The 12,004-nt window shown below is 34.0% G+C and overlaps 1 protein-coding gene across 3 annotated transcripts; it reads left to right on the forward strand.

Moving 5' to 3' along the window:
• Positions 1 to 255: 255 nt before the first annotated feature.
• On the forward strand, positions 256 to 11,991 carry LOC131954292 (bromodomain-containing protein 8). Of its 3 annotated transcripts, none has more exons than XM_059317875.1 (20): positions 256 to 363; positions 2,707 to 2,797; positions 2,981 to 3,050; positions 3,184 to 3,233; positions 3,487 to 3,609; positions 4,236 to 4,316; positions 4,419 to 4,504; positions 4,664 to 4,743; positions 5,380 to 5,559; positions 5,937 to 6,057; positions 7,289 to 7,483; positions 7,780 to 7,997; positions 8,453 to 8,612; positions 9,155 to 9,213; positions 9,465 to 9,631; positions 10,457 to 10,537; positions 10,734 to 10,802; positions 11,037 to 11,214; positions 11,482 to 11,565; positions 11,821 to 11,991. In XM_059317875.1, exons 1-20 carry the CDS (start codon positions 327 to 329, stop codon positions 11,917 to 11,919), a joined length of 2,229 nt encoding a protein of 742 aa, XP_059173858.1. In that variant the 5' UTR covers positions 256 to 326; the 3' UTR covers positions 11,920 to 11,991. The 3 variants fall into 3 exon arrangements, with proteins under 3 accessions (XP_059173858.1, XP_059173866.1, XP_059173872.1); XM_059317883.1 differs by having other exon boundaries at positions 11,500 to 11,565; XM_059317889.1 differs by having other exon boundaries at positions 7,322 to 7,483.
• Positions 11,992 to 12,004: the final 13 nt, after the last annotated feature.

The raw sequence follows: 12,004 nt of genomic DNA on the forward strand, positions 1-12,004 counted from the left end.
GGTCAATTTGACGGGGCTCTCATGTCGGGACCGTTTTGTAGGGGGCGTTTTGACGCCGCAGTCATATAACATACTATAACAAATCCTGAACCCCTTTGTGTTATGTACAATGATGTAGAATAAGTGGGCCTATACTCTCTTAATGTACCCCTTTTAATTATTGTCCCATATAATGCTTATTACTTTACCTATGGGTGTTCAGTCATTTTAGAGATATAAAATAATAGATTCTATATCAGTATTTCGCCGATAGGAAATTTCGACGTCACTTCAGGCGGAAGTAGCATTATTTTCTAAACAAAGGCAAGATTGAGAAATTAATAAAAATGGAAACTCCTGTCACTCCGACTAATACAAATCCACGTAATTTATTACCCTACTATCTGAATTACTCAGTTAAAATCTCTATGTTTAAACTTACCGATAGATCTAGATCTACAAATACGTAGGCGATTTAAAAAAAAATACTTTTTAATTTTTTATTCTACTCAGTCAGACGGTAATCTATCGTTTTTGGGTACGTAAAATCGGCCGCGGTTATTAATGTGCAAAAACGTTACCTCATTGTCAAGGCTTTAATAGAAGTATATTGTCATATGTTTGTGTCAAAGATTATAGATAAATGAATAATAAACCTAAATCAATGGCTAAATATATCGATATAGGCCAGAAATTAACTTTAAACAGCAGTGTCTGAGAGCAAGATTTGCTATATATATAAACAACAGCCATTTGTAAAATAGAGTGGCTTCCCCCTGAATCTGGCGCTAAAAGCTTATAAAAATAAAACTTCAACAAGATGGCTGCTATAGTAAATGAGCATGGTTGCATCTGTTGGAAACATCGCTAGTCTTCATTTATTACGGAAAAGTTTTAATTCAATTGTTTAAAAACAGGTACATATTAAATGAAACAAGGACACATTTTTGTATTTTAAAAAACATAAATCCTCCTCAAAATGTGAAATAATTATTAAAATTAAAGGAGTCACCTGTTTTTCACATTACTAGTCGCGGGCGATTTTACGTACCTAAAACGATAGATTACCAGTCAGACTTAGTCAGACAGCCGTCTGCTGCGTTGTACGGTTGTAACTCACTCAGCAGTCAACTCTGATGCTGTACTCAGTGTACTGTACACAAACTGTACAGATAGTACAGTAGTTTACTTAACTGTGCAACTACAGTACTGAGCAGAGGCGTAGCGAGGGGGGGGGGGGGCGAGGGGTGCGGACTGCACCGGGTGACACCATTTAGAATTTAGGGCAGGGGGGTGACACCAAGGCAAAAAATAGCAAAATATATAATCTAGAGAAAAATTTGAGGGAGGGGGGTGCAAAATCGAAAATTAAAAGTTTGTCCCCAGGAAGGGTCACTACGCCTATGGAGGGTGACACCATTTAGTGCCGCACCGGGTGACACCCGACCTCGCTCCGCCACTGGTACTGAGTACACTCTACACTACTGTGTAATGTACATTTTTTGTGCAATGTACATTCTGTTACTAGATCTATTAGTATTTTAAATATTAACAGTGCTCAGTTAACATTGACATCCTCACTGTTCTCACTACACACATTACTCACTGTACTCAACTTGTTTTTAGTTTTAGCACTTAGATCAACTATTCAAAGATTTAGTGAACTGCTCAGTAAAGTTAACACTAGCTCAGTAGCCCTGTAGTCTACTGAGTCAGTTACTGGGTGTAGTAAAGTCACTGTATTCTGTTAGACTGTTAGTTATAGATATAGTATTGACTTTTGGTTTACAGCTGCACAGAGTAGGATGTGAGATGAGATAGCTCAGAAGACATTGACAAGTTTGAAAAAAAGGGGGAGGAAAGGGTGTCATTGTCGTACATAAATATTAAGTTTAAATAAAAGAGCTCACACTCCAGTGAGGTGGGGGGTTAGACTGCTGTGATGAGGGAGACTGAGAGTTAAGTTTAGAGAGCATTACATTACGACGGTTCATACTTTCAGTCCCTCTGACTTTTGCATTTTATTATTTAATTGATTTTAAATTTAATGTTGTTTTTCTTACTGAATTTTAGCAGTTATTTAGCAATTATCTTTTTAAAGACATAAAATTGTAATGAACATTGATCAATGAGCCTTATCTTGACATTGCTGATTTGATATCTTGGAAAGAAAATAGCAGGTTCAAAAAAGAAATATTCATATTGCATGACCTCCCTTTCTTTGCTAGACTAATGCTAGCAAATTCTATCGCTTGCACTGACAAAAACCTAATTGCAAATCATATGAGTTGGGAGTGTGTCTTGACCTCTGCTAAACCCCTGAGATGGACTGACTGAACCTCTGGTTTTAAGAATTACTAACCCTAATGTTTGATCTAATTAATGTTTACTTATAATTATTGTTTATTTAACTTCTACAATGTAACATATATGCTAGGATACTAACATGTAATGCAGATTTGATTGTTTTAAGTAATATTTAAAAAAAAAAACAACATATCTACTTCTCACAATCTGTGATTTATATTCATTGATTCTGTTAACAAAAACAAACAAGTATACACTCGTTAGCATTTTCAGCATTATAAAAGAGTAAATGAATTGTTAAAATATACTTTGCATAAAACTACCATATATAGAATAGGCATATTATTTGTTTAAGACCTAGTCAATAGATAATGTTTGTAATATCATTTGTTGATTATGTGCACAATTGTTTCATTAAAGGATTGAAGCCCAAAAAACCTTTAGATGTTTGGTCTGTTAGGGAAAAGCTTTGCCTGGCCAGTGCTGTGTTTAAAATTGGAGATCAAAACTGGTAAATAATTTTTACATTAACTGTAGGAGTTAAAGCTCTGAAGGACTTGAAACCAGGTGTGATGAGGTAGTTGTCTCATTAGCATGTTTATATAAAGATTTGTAGGCTTTGTACTACAGGAAAACTTGCCTGTATTTTACAATTGTTGGAACAACATGATAACATAAAACCTATGTGTTGCAGGGTCTCTGTGAGCCGTTCAATAAAGCCTTATGTGGAACCACATAGACCCCCGGACTGGTTCCACCAGCGGGTATGAAGAAAACAAACTCTCATTTACAAATTGTTTTACTATCTTATAGCATTTTAGTAGCTACAAAATTTAAAGTGTACAGTTTTTATCAATTAATAAGGCTGTTTGTTGATCTCTTCCAAAAAATATTTAGAACTGTCTACTTCAGTACTTTGACATGATGGAGCAGTTGGAACAGCCCAAGTAAGTTAAAAGACTTAAAGTTTACTATAAATTTAATTACATTCTATTGAAGTGCTCTTATAGTCAAAATGTCTCTATCTATCTTTATACAGTAATAATTATCATATTTGTGCAACATTTTGCCATTATGTATCATATTTTTAACATACTATATTTAGATATATGGTAGGCAGTTAGCCCTTAACCTTTTATGGAAGCAAGTTTAATGTTACACTGATGTTTTTAAACTGCTGCTTATCTTTTTAAATTCAAGACGTAAAAGAGGCGGGGACAGATCTGAAACAGACACACCTAGTCTACAGATAATGAGGAAGATGACGATAGAAAGAAGTGAACAACTTAAGAAAGAAATGCTGGAAATGCAACAAGAATTTAAGTATGACTTTTTCTCATTATTAAAGTTTCACTTCTTAAATATTTACAGTCTCAGTTATTTTATATTATATTAGTTTTTTTTTCTAAAATATTAACCTCCCAGAAATAAAATCCAGCAAATATCCATTTAAAACCTAACCTGAATCCAAACTTTGACCTCAACCTAAGGACTATCCGTTAATAATTTGCATTCTAATAAAAACATAGAGGGACATATAGCAATGTGCATGTTGTGGACTACTGATAAAACTAGCCAACTATTGTGTTTGGTGTGGGTAATGTTAAACATAAGCAGAGTTAGCCTCCCCATAAGCATACAGTTGGACATGTAACCATGTTGACCAGTACACCAATGTCCAGGGACTGGGCAAGGTGAAATATGACCCCAATCAATGTAATGACTTGACCCCTTAAACACAATAACAAGCTACTATTTGTACCATATGGGTGAAACACATAGGATCATATTCACAGACGTACAGTAGCTTTCTAATATAGATATGTTTGCTATTGGAGTTATATTTTGTTTGCAAGTTACAATCAGTATATTTTCTTATAAAATGTGTTATTATTCTAAAAACTTAATTTTTTTTACTTGTGTAGTCATCAGTTTTCTTTATTTTAAAGGACTTTGAAGGCTGAAGTTGAAGCTATAAAGGCTGGGGAATGGGATGACAAGATCAAAGAAGTTTGGGAAAAAATTCAGGAGTAAGTTTTAATTGAATTCAATTCTAACCAAACACATTCATGCATAAGCACATGCAAATGTAAGTTTTAATTAAATTAAAAATAATTTATTTTTAATCTCAGAGATATGAGAGCTAAGGAAGAAAAAGTGAATACTGAAATAAAAGTTGAGATGCCAGAGGAAGAAGAAGATGAATTGAAGGTTGCAGGTATGATTAAACAGTCACTAATTCTATAGGGTCTACTGTTAAAGTTTTCTGTTATTTATATCTAATGTTTAACTTACTGCAAGGTGTTAAAATATGTTTGATAAAATGCATTAAAAAGTGTTTGTGCTTGATTAAAAGAAATAATTTTGTGTCAATCAGCTGGTGAAGAGTCAGATGTGGTGGTACCAACCCCAGAGATAGATGACAGCACTCAAGATTCTGTGGAGGATATTTCAGTGGTAGGCTTTGTATTTTGATAAGTTATTTATTTTATCAGCTAAAAATTATTTATTTTCTTGCTAAATCACCCAATGTGTCACACAGGTGAAAAGAATTTTCCCATTTCACCCAATGTGTGTAGCTGACAATTGACAAAACTTTTCCTATTTTATCCAATGTGTAGCTGACAAATGACATTTTTCCCATTTCAACCATTGTGTTTAGCTGACAAATGACAATATTTCTCCTATTTTATCCAATGTATGTGCTGACAATTAACAAAAAATTTTCTCATTTCACCCTATGTGTAGCTAACAAATGACAAAATTTTTCTCCTATTTTATCCAATGTATGTGCTGACAATTAACAAAATTTTTTCTCATTTCACCCAATGTGTAGCTCACAAATGACAAAATTTTTCCTATTTTATCCAATGTATGTGCTGACAATTAACAAAACTTTTCCTATTTCACCCAATGTGTAGCTAACAAATGACAACATTTTTCCTATTTTATCCAATGTATGTGCTGACAATTAACAAAACTTTTCCTATTTCACCCAATGTGTAGCTAACAAATGACAACATTTTTCCTATTTTATCCACTGTATGTGCTGACAATTAACAAAATTTTTCCCATTTCACCCAATGCGCGCAGCTGACAGATGAAGAAAGCATGCAGATATCCAGCACTGAAGTGGTGACGTCCACACCCACAGTCCCAGCCAGCGGTTCCACTGTAGAGCTACCCAGTAAAATGGCAGCCGTCTCTCATCTTTTGTCTTCTCTCCTTAAAAGTGATGTCAAAACAGCAACAGGTCTTCAACAGCTCAAAATTGTAGGCCACTTTTGTGCTTTAGCTATTTTAGATGGTTATATTTTTAGTTCAAATTTGTTTTCTAAACACCTGTAGTTAGTTTATTAGGACAGTAATGTTGAAAGTGCTGTTGACAAAATTAATCCCTTTTTGTTGACAGAATGAACCCCTTTTGTTGACAAAATGAACCCCTTTCTGTTGACAAAACTAAAACCTTTCTGATAACAAAATGAACCCCTTCTGTTGACAAAATGAACCCCTTCTGATGACTAACCCCTTCTGTTGTCAAAATAAAACCCTTCATTTGACTAATCCTTTCTGTTGACAAAATGAACCCCTTCTGTTGATAAATTATCCCCTGATGTTGACAAACCTAAATCTGTTCTTGCTTCATGTAGGAGCAGGAACAAGGTCAGCTACAACAAGCTCAGAGCATTCAGCAGACTCTAATAACACAGAAATCTTTACTCAAAACCCCAGTCACTCAGGATGATCCCCTTCAAACTCCACCCTCCAGCAGTAAGTTATTCCCCTTTGTTGTTTCACCTATCTGTCATCTCAGTGTTTTATTCTAATAAATAATTCAGGTTTTCTTGTTCTCATTCAAAGAATTTTTAATTTTAATTAAGAATGTATTGTTTGTTTTTAACACAACAATTTTTGTTCCTGAGATAAATATACTAAAGTAAGAGCTGTTGAGACAGCTTTCTGTCAACAAAATTCTGCTAAAACACCTTAAAACCACATTTAAGGTAGTCATAATTTGCTTGTTTCAAAAGATATTTTGGAATTTCTGAAAGCCAGTTTGATTAATAGTGTTAATTTAGAGATTTTTTTTTTCTAGCTAAAATACTTAGAAAGTGTTTAATATGTAATTGTGGGTAATGACATGGTGATTTTGTGTGCTGGTTGAGGGGAGGGGGAGAGTAGAGTGAAATACTGTGTGATAAATAGTCCATTCATGACATGGGAAATCATAGAATGAAAAATATATTGAGTAACAATCACTTTCACAGTTATTTGGTAATTACCTGCTTAATATACTTAGTTACCTAACAATTTAGATGGTAAATTGTTGTTTGCTACAATTTTTGATGATATACCTTGTTAATTTCTTTTTATGTTTATATTTGGATAAGAATATACATATATATTTTAATTTAATGTAACGATTTGGTGTTATCTGAGTTATAGGTGTTTTTAACTTTTATTTTCTTATGGTTAAATGTTTATTTTTTTATGTAAAATTCGGTAACATTTAAGTTAAAGAATCTTCTAAAAAATATATTTTTAAAATGTTGATGCTAAATTGGTATAGATAAACTAAGGTGAAATGCAAAAAGAAAAACTAAACAGTCCTTAACTTTGTACCCATATGCAAATGAGTTTTTACAGTTTTTATTAAAAAGAATAAATGTTAAAATATTTTTTTGATTTCAAACTTTTAAAGAATCTAGTTAATGTTCATTTTTAAAATTAATTTACATAAACATAAAGTATGCGATGTACTTGTTTCTACAAAAAGTGCATACTATTCTGCTTTTAACAGCTAAAATAACCTTAAAATATGTAGAAAAAAAAGGAACACTTGGAATTTCCTTAACATCACCACATCCTTTTTTTCACTTTTCTATTGTTTGTTTCTTCCATTTATTTAGTTGTATTAGCATGTATGTAACTTTTCTAAGCATATTGTCCTCAGTTTAGATTTCTGCATGGGTTTGTTGTTTGCACATTTGTTCTCTCACAGCTGCTCCAACTCTGTCTCGGTTGCTGTCCACAGCCAAAGGTCAGAGTGTCATCTGCAGTGTCTTGAAGCCAATGGTCTCCTCCTCGGAATCAGAAACTTCACATCTAATTGACGCAGGAATTTTTGAGCTTGAGGATGGCAGTAAAACTCTTGATGACATCATAGTGCCAGACAACATTGATGATGTTGTGACAGGTGGGTGTCTTTCTTTAGCGTTGCCAGTACATTCTAAAAATCTATTTATGGAACTAAGACATTACTTTCTTCAGTCAGTTAAATCACTTATGGAACTTAAACACAGCTTATATTTGCCACTACTTTTTTTAATCAATGAAATTCATTTCTGTAAAATTTGTTTAATTCCCTCTGTAGCAGATATTTGACATAAACTTTTTAAAGCACCATTCAATTAATAAAATACATTTCTATAAATTTTGTTTCATTCCTTCTGTGTCAGAGAGTTGACATAAATTTTTTAAAAAACCTTCCAGACATGCTAGTCAACAGTGAGCAGCAGGACAGTATTCTCCAAGACGAGGCCCTGGAGGTGATAGCCCACACAACAGAGGAGGAGGTGGTGACAAGCGTCGTCGTGGAGGATCTGATAGAGGACCAGCTGGAGCAGGAGTTTAAGGAAGAGCTGGAGAACAGCCAGACAGCACCGCAGGTGGAGGAAGTTGTGGCCGTCAAAGAGGAGGTACAGAAAGTGGTATGTAGATATTGGTCACTTTCTTAAATAGGGGGTGGCATGGTTGAACAGTAGACCGCAGGAAAGTTAACCTGAAAGTCTTTAGTTTGGATCCATGTACCGAGCTCTAATGGGTTGGGTACCTGACAAACATTAGAAAAACTTAAGGTGTCTGAACATAATGCAGACAACACTACCCCTTCATGTGACCTCTAATGGGTACAAGACAAACATCTTTGTGTTAGCACCTTTGTACTAACACAAATTCAATGAAGGATTTTAATATACTATCAATGGCTATGCAAATAAAAAAAAAACTTGAGTTAAAATTGTAAAGCTGATAAACAATTCATATTTTTTAAAATTATCATATTTTAAAATAATTTTTCATGAACAAAAATTTATGTTTATTTGGTAATCTAACAACTTAGAGCTAATGGAAAATATATTCAAAATTTTTTATTTAACTTTTTCAGGAATATGAAGAAGAAGAAATAGCAATAAAAAAACAAGTGGAAAGTGCAGCAAGTGAAACTGAATTAACGGAGTCATCCATCAAAGATGAGTCCCCATCACCCACCAGTAGTATCAGCTCAAGACTCAGTGAGGCTGGCAGTAAGAAAGGCAGAGGGCGAGGTAACACATCTTGTTTAAACTACTCTAGTGCTTTTTATCTGCTATTATTTGTGCTATATAAACTCTGGTTCATCTTCACATAATTTCATAACTGCATCTCAAGAACTACTAATTGCTTTTGGTAAACAATGGTACTTCCTGCTCTTTTCTGTGACAGTGAACATCACAATATTAAGTATTAAGTTTTTTTTCTCAAACTTAATTAAAATTATATTTAAAAAAACTGTTATTTAAAAAAAAACATCCTGGGGCCATCTCCTATTCTTTTTACCTAGCCTATTGTATTGCATTTCTTAATATCTTTGTGGTAATTATTTATTTCTTGTCTTCTTTCCCCTGGGTAGAATGTATGATTTTTGTAAATCCTTTAGGATTGTTTTTAAAAGACAAAATGAATAGAAAACAATGTATTTGATATCAATATAGTAGGATTGACTAAAAACCCAACTATGATAAAATTCAATGAAGTCTACATATTAGCACTTGTGGAGTACCTGTAATCAGAGTTAATTAAACTGCCAATGTTTTCTTACATCTTACAGGTCGTCCAAGGAGTGTCAAACCCCCTCGGATTGCCACAAGAAAAATCTTCTGTAATACTGTAAGACATAATTTCACTTTGACTTGATTATTCTTTTTTTTTTTTTTTTTTTTTACTTAAAGTTCATAATCATTTCAGGTTTAAAAGGATAATATTCTCATAAAACACCTACATCTGAAAAAAATTTCATCAACCCAATAACCTCATTTGAGCTATTCACTGAATATTCTATGTCCAGTAGTTGGGTTGTTTTTATTTTATTTTGTTAATTATTTAATCAGTTGTTTTGATAATTTACAAATCCTTTTCAGGAGGAAGATAAAAAAGATGACGTAGCCAGCGTAAGGCACAGTGACATTGATGAGAGTGAAGATGATATTCGAAGTGATGATCTTCTGCCTGGGCAGTTGGCATCTGTCAATCCTAGCTCCATCATGTCAGAATCTTTCCCCAACAGTCCAGCTTCCTTGTCAATATGGTAAGTTTTAAACTGCTAGAAAGTTGTAAATATTTGGTACATCAACTCTATCTGACACACCAGATCTGTCATATTTTTTCACTTGGCTTATGAATCTCCAGACTTAGGTAAATTTTCTGGTCTACTAACTAGCCAGGCACATTTTCATCTTTTTAAGTTTTAAAATGTATCAATTAGCTGATGAGATTTTAAAAATAATTATAACAAACGAGCTGACCCGCTATCTAGTTGTTTTATTTTCAACTTATCAACAATTCATAATTTGTGAATTCGACACTACCCCACCCCCTGCCTCCCCCACACCACCCCCTCCCCCCACCACGCCCCAGTGAAAGCAGCAGGTTACAGACAACAATGAGCTTATTATCTCCCCTTAGTATGGTCCCCATGAAGAGAATTATATATATAGATATTTTTAAATTCTTATCCGTCTTTAACATTTTCAAAATTGTGTGCCTATTACTTTGTAGCTGGACACCATAGTTAAGTGATAGTGTGCTTGACTGCTAGCTGAAGGACGAGAGTTCAGTCATGTATTCATGACTATTTGACGTCCCTGAGTCCACTCAACCCTAATGGGTACCTGACTCACATTAGGGAAGTAGAGGTGGCTGGGCATAGTGCTGACCACACCATCTCTTCTTACGCTGAGGTCAAGAAACATGTAAACTCTACTTCATCTGCCCTATGGATCTCTAGGTCTAAACTGGGAACTTACTTTATTCTTTGTTTGCAGAATGTGCGAAACCATGTGCATACCATTATCACAATTTAATTATTATACTTTAATAGTTTTTGCTTTTTTTTTCTCTCACAAAAAAACAGCAGTGACACTGAAGAGGAGAAATCTCTTAAGCAATGGAAAAAGTCCATTATGCTGGTTTGGAGAGCTGCTGCAACTCATAAGTAAGACATTTTTTTATGTACACCATGTGGACATGGTTTGAATTAACAATAAATATATAAAGCTAAGCGCTATCAACATCTATTGGCTATAAAATAAAGCTCAATCTAAAATACTTGCTGTTTTCTTTTGTGTGATGTAAAATGTTTGTACCAGACACTTTTTCACTTGTATTTACATTTTTATTATCTTTTACAGGTATGCAAATGTATTTTTACACCCTGTCACAGATGAAATAGCTCCAGGATACCGCAGTGTTGTGCTCAGGTTTGTTTCATTAACAAATAAATTAATTGGCTCACCTCTTTAACAGGTAACTTGATTGGAGAACCAATACAATTTTTCCTTTTTATTAAATTCCCAGTTGTGTTTTGGGCTGCACTAAGCAGCATTTTGCTACATCGTTCCTTGTCATTTAATATTTATAATTAGGTGACAAACTTCATTGACACTTGCATTTCTGTAACGCCATATAATATTATGTAATCGACATTTGTTTAGGCCTATGGATCTGAGCACTATAAAGAAAAATATTGAAACTGGAATGATTCGCACCACAGTGGAGTTTCAAAGAGACATGATGCTCATGTTCACTAATGCCATCATGTACAACTCATCCAATCATAATGTGTACAAAATGGCTAAAGAGATGTATGATGATGTCATGCAACATATAGAGGTATTTTTTTCACTTATACAACATCAGAGGGGAAGTTCATAAGACTGATTTTTGCAGTTTATTTTGAATTGATTCTCAAATGTTAATCAATAAGTATTGGTTTGGTGAAATCTGATACTGTTCTACTAACACTGCATGTGGCCTAACAATCATGTACTTCACCCTCCATCATTCATTCACTTCTTCAAACTGCTGTAGATTTCTTTTAAAAAAAAACTCATCGCATCACAACTCACTTCATCCCTACACTTTGCTATTGAATTTTAGCAATATGTCAACACACAGATGATGATACAAACCACAGACTCAAAGAATCTCCGACAGTCTCGAAGGACAGACACTTCAGATAAGGTACTGTATGAGCAGGTTGTTCTGTATTAGCCAGCAAAGTGGGTATGTTATGAAGGCAGTAGTGGACTGGTCAGCCTAGACGATTGCAAATGAGCTGTCAGGATTTGAGTGTTAATAGAAAACTGAAGTCAGATATGGCAGCCGTATTCTTCCTGAACTACTCGTCCACCCCTGTATAAAAACTTTGAAAAACTAGTTTGTTATATTAACCCCCTATTACGTTAAATACCACACATTAAATTATTGTTTTAACAGGAGGATGAGAATAAAAAGAGGAGACTTTCAATAGATCAGTCAGAATCTGGTGGCCAAACAAAGAAGAGGAAAGCAAGACTGGATGAAAGTATTTCTTAGATAGATTTTTTTTATTTTAGTACATGTCATTTGTTGCTATTGCAACTCCAATAAAATATTGTAATTTCTATATACATAAAGAAGT

Source organism: Physella acuta, unplaced genomic scaffold (genome assembly GCF_028476545.2).
Source record: "Physella acuta isolate Inbredline_101_S28 unplaced genomic scaffold, ASM2847654v3 ptg000078l, whole genome shotgun sequence".
NCBI classification, from domain to species: Eukaryota; Metazoa; Mollusca; class Gastropoda; family Physidae; genus Physella; species Physella acuta.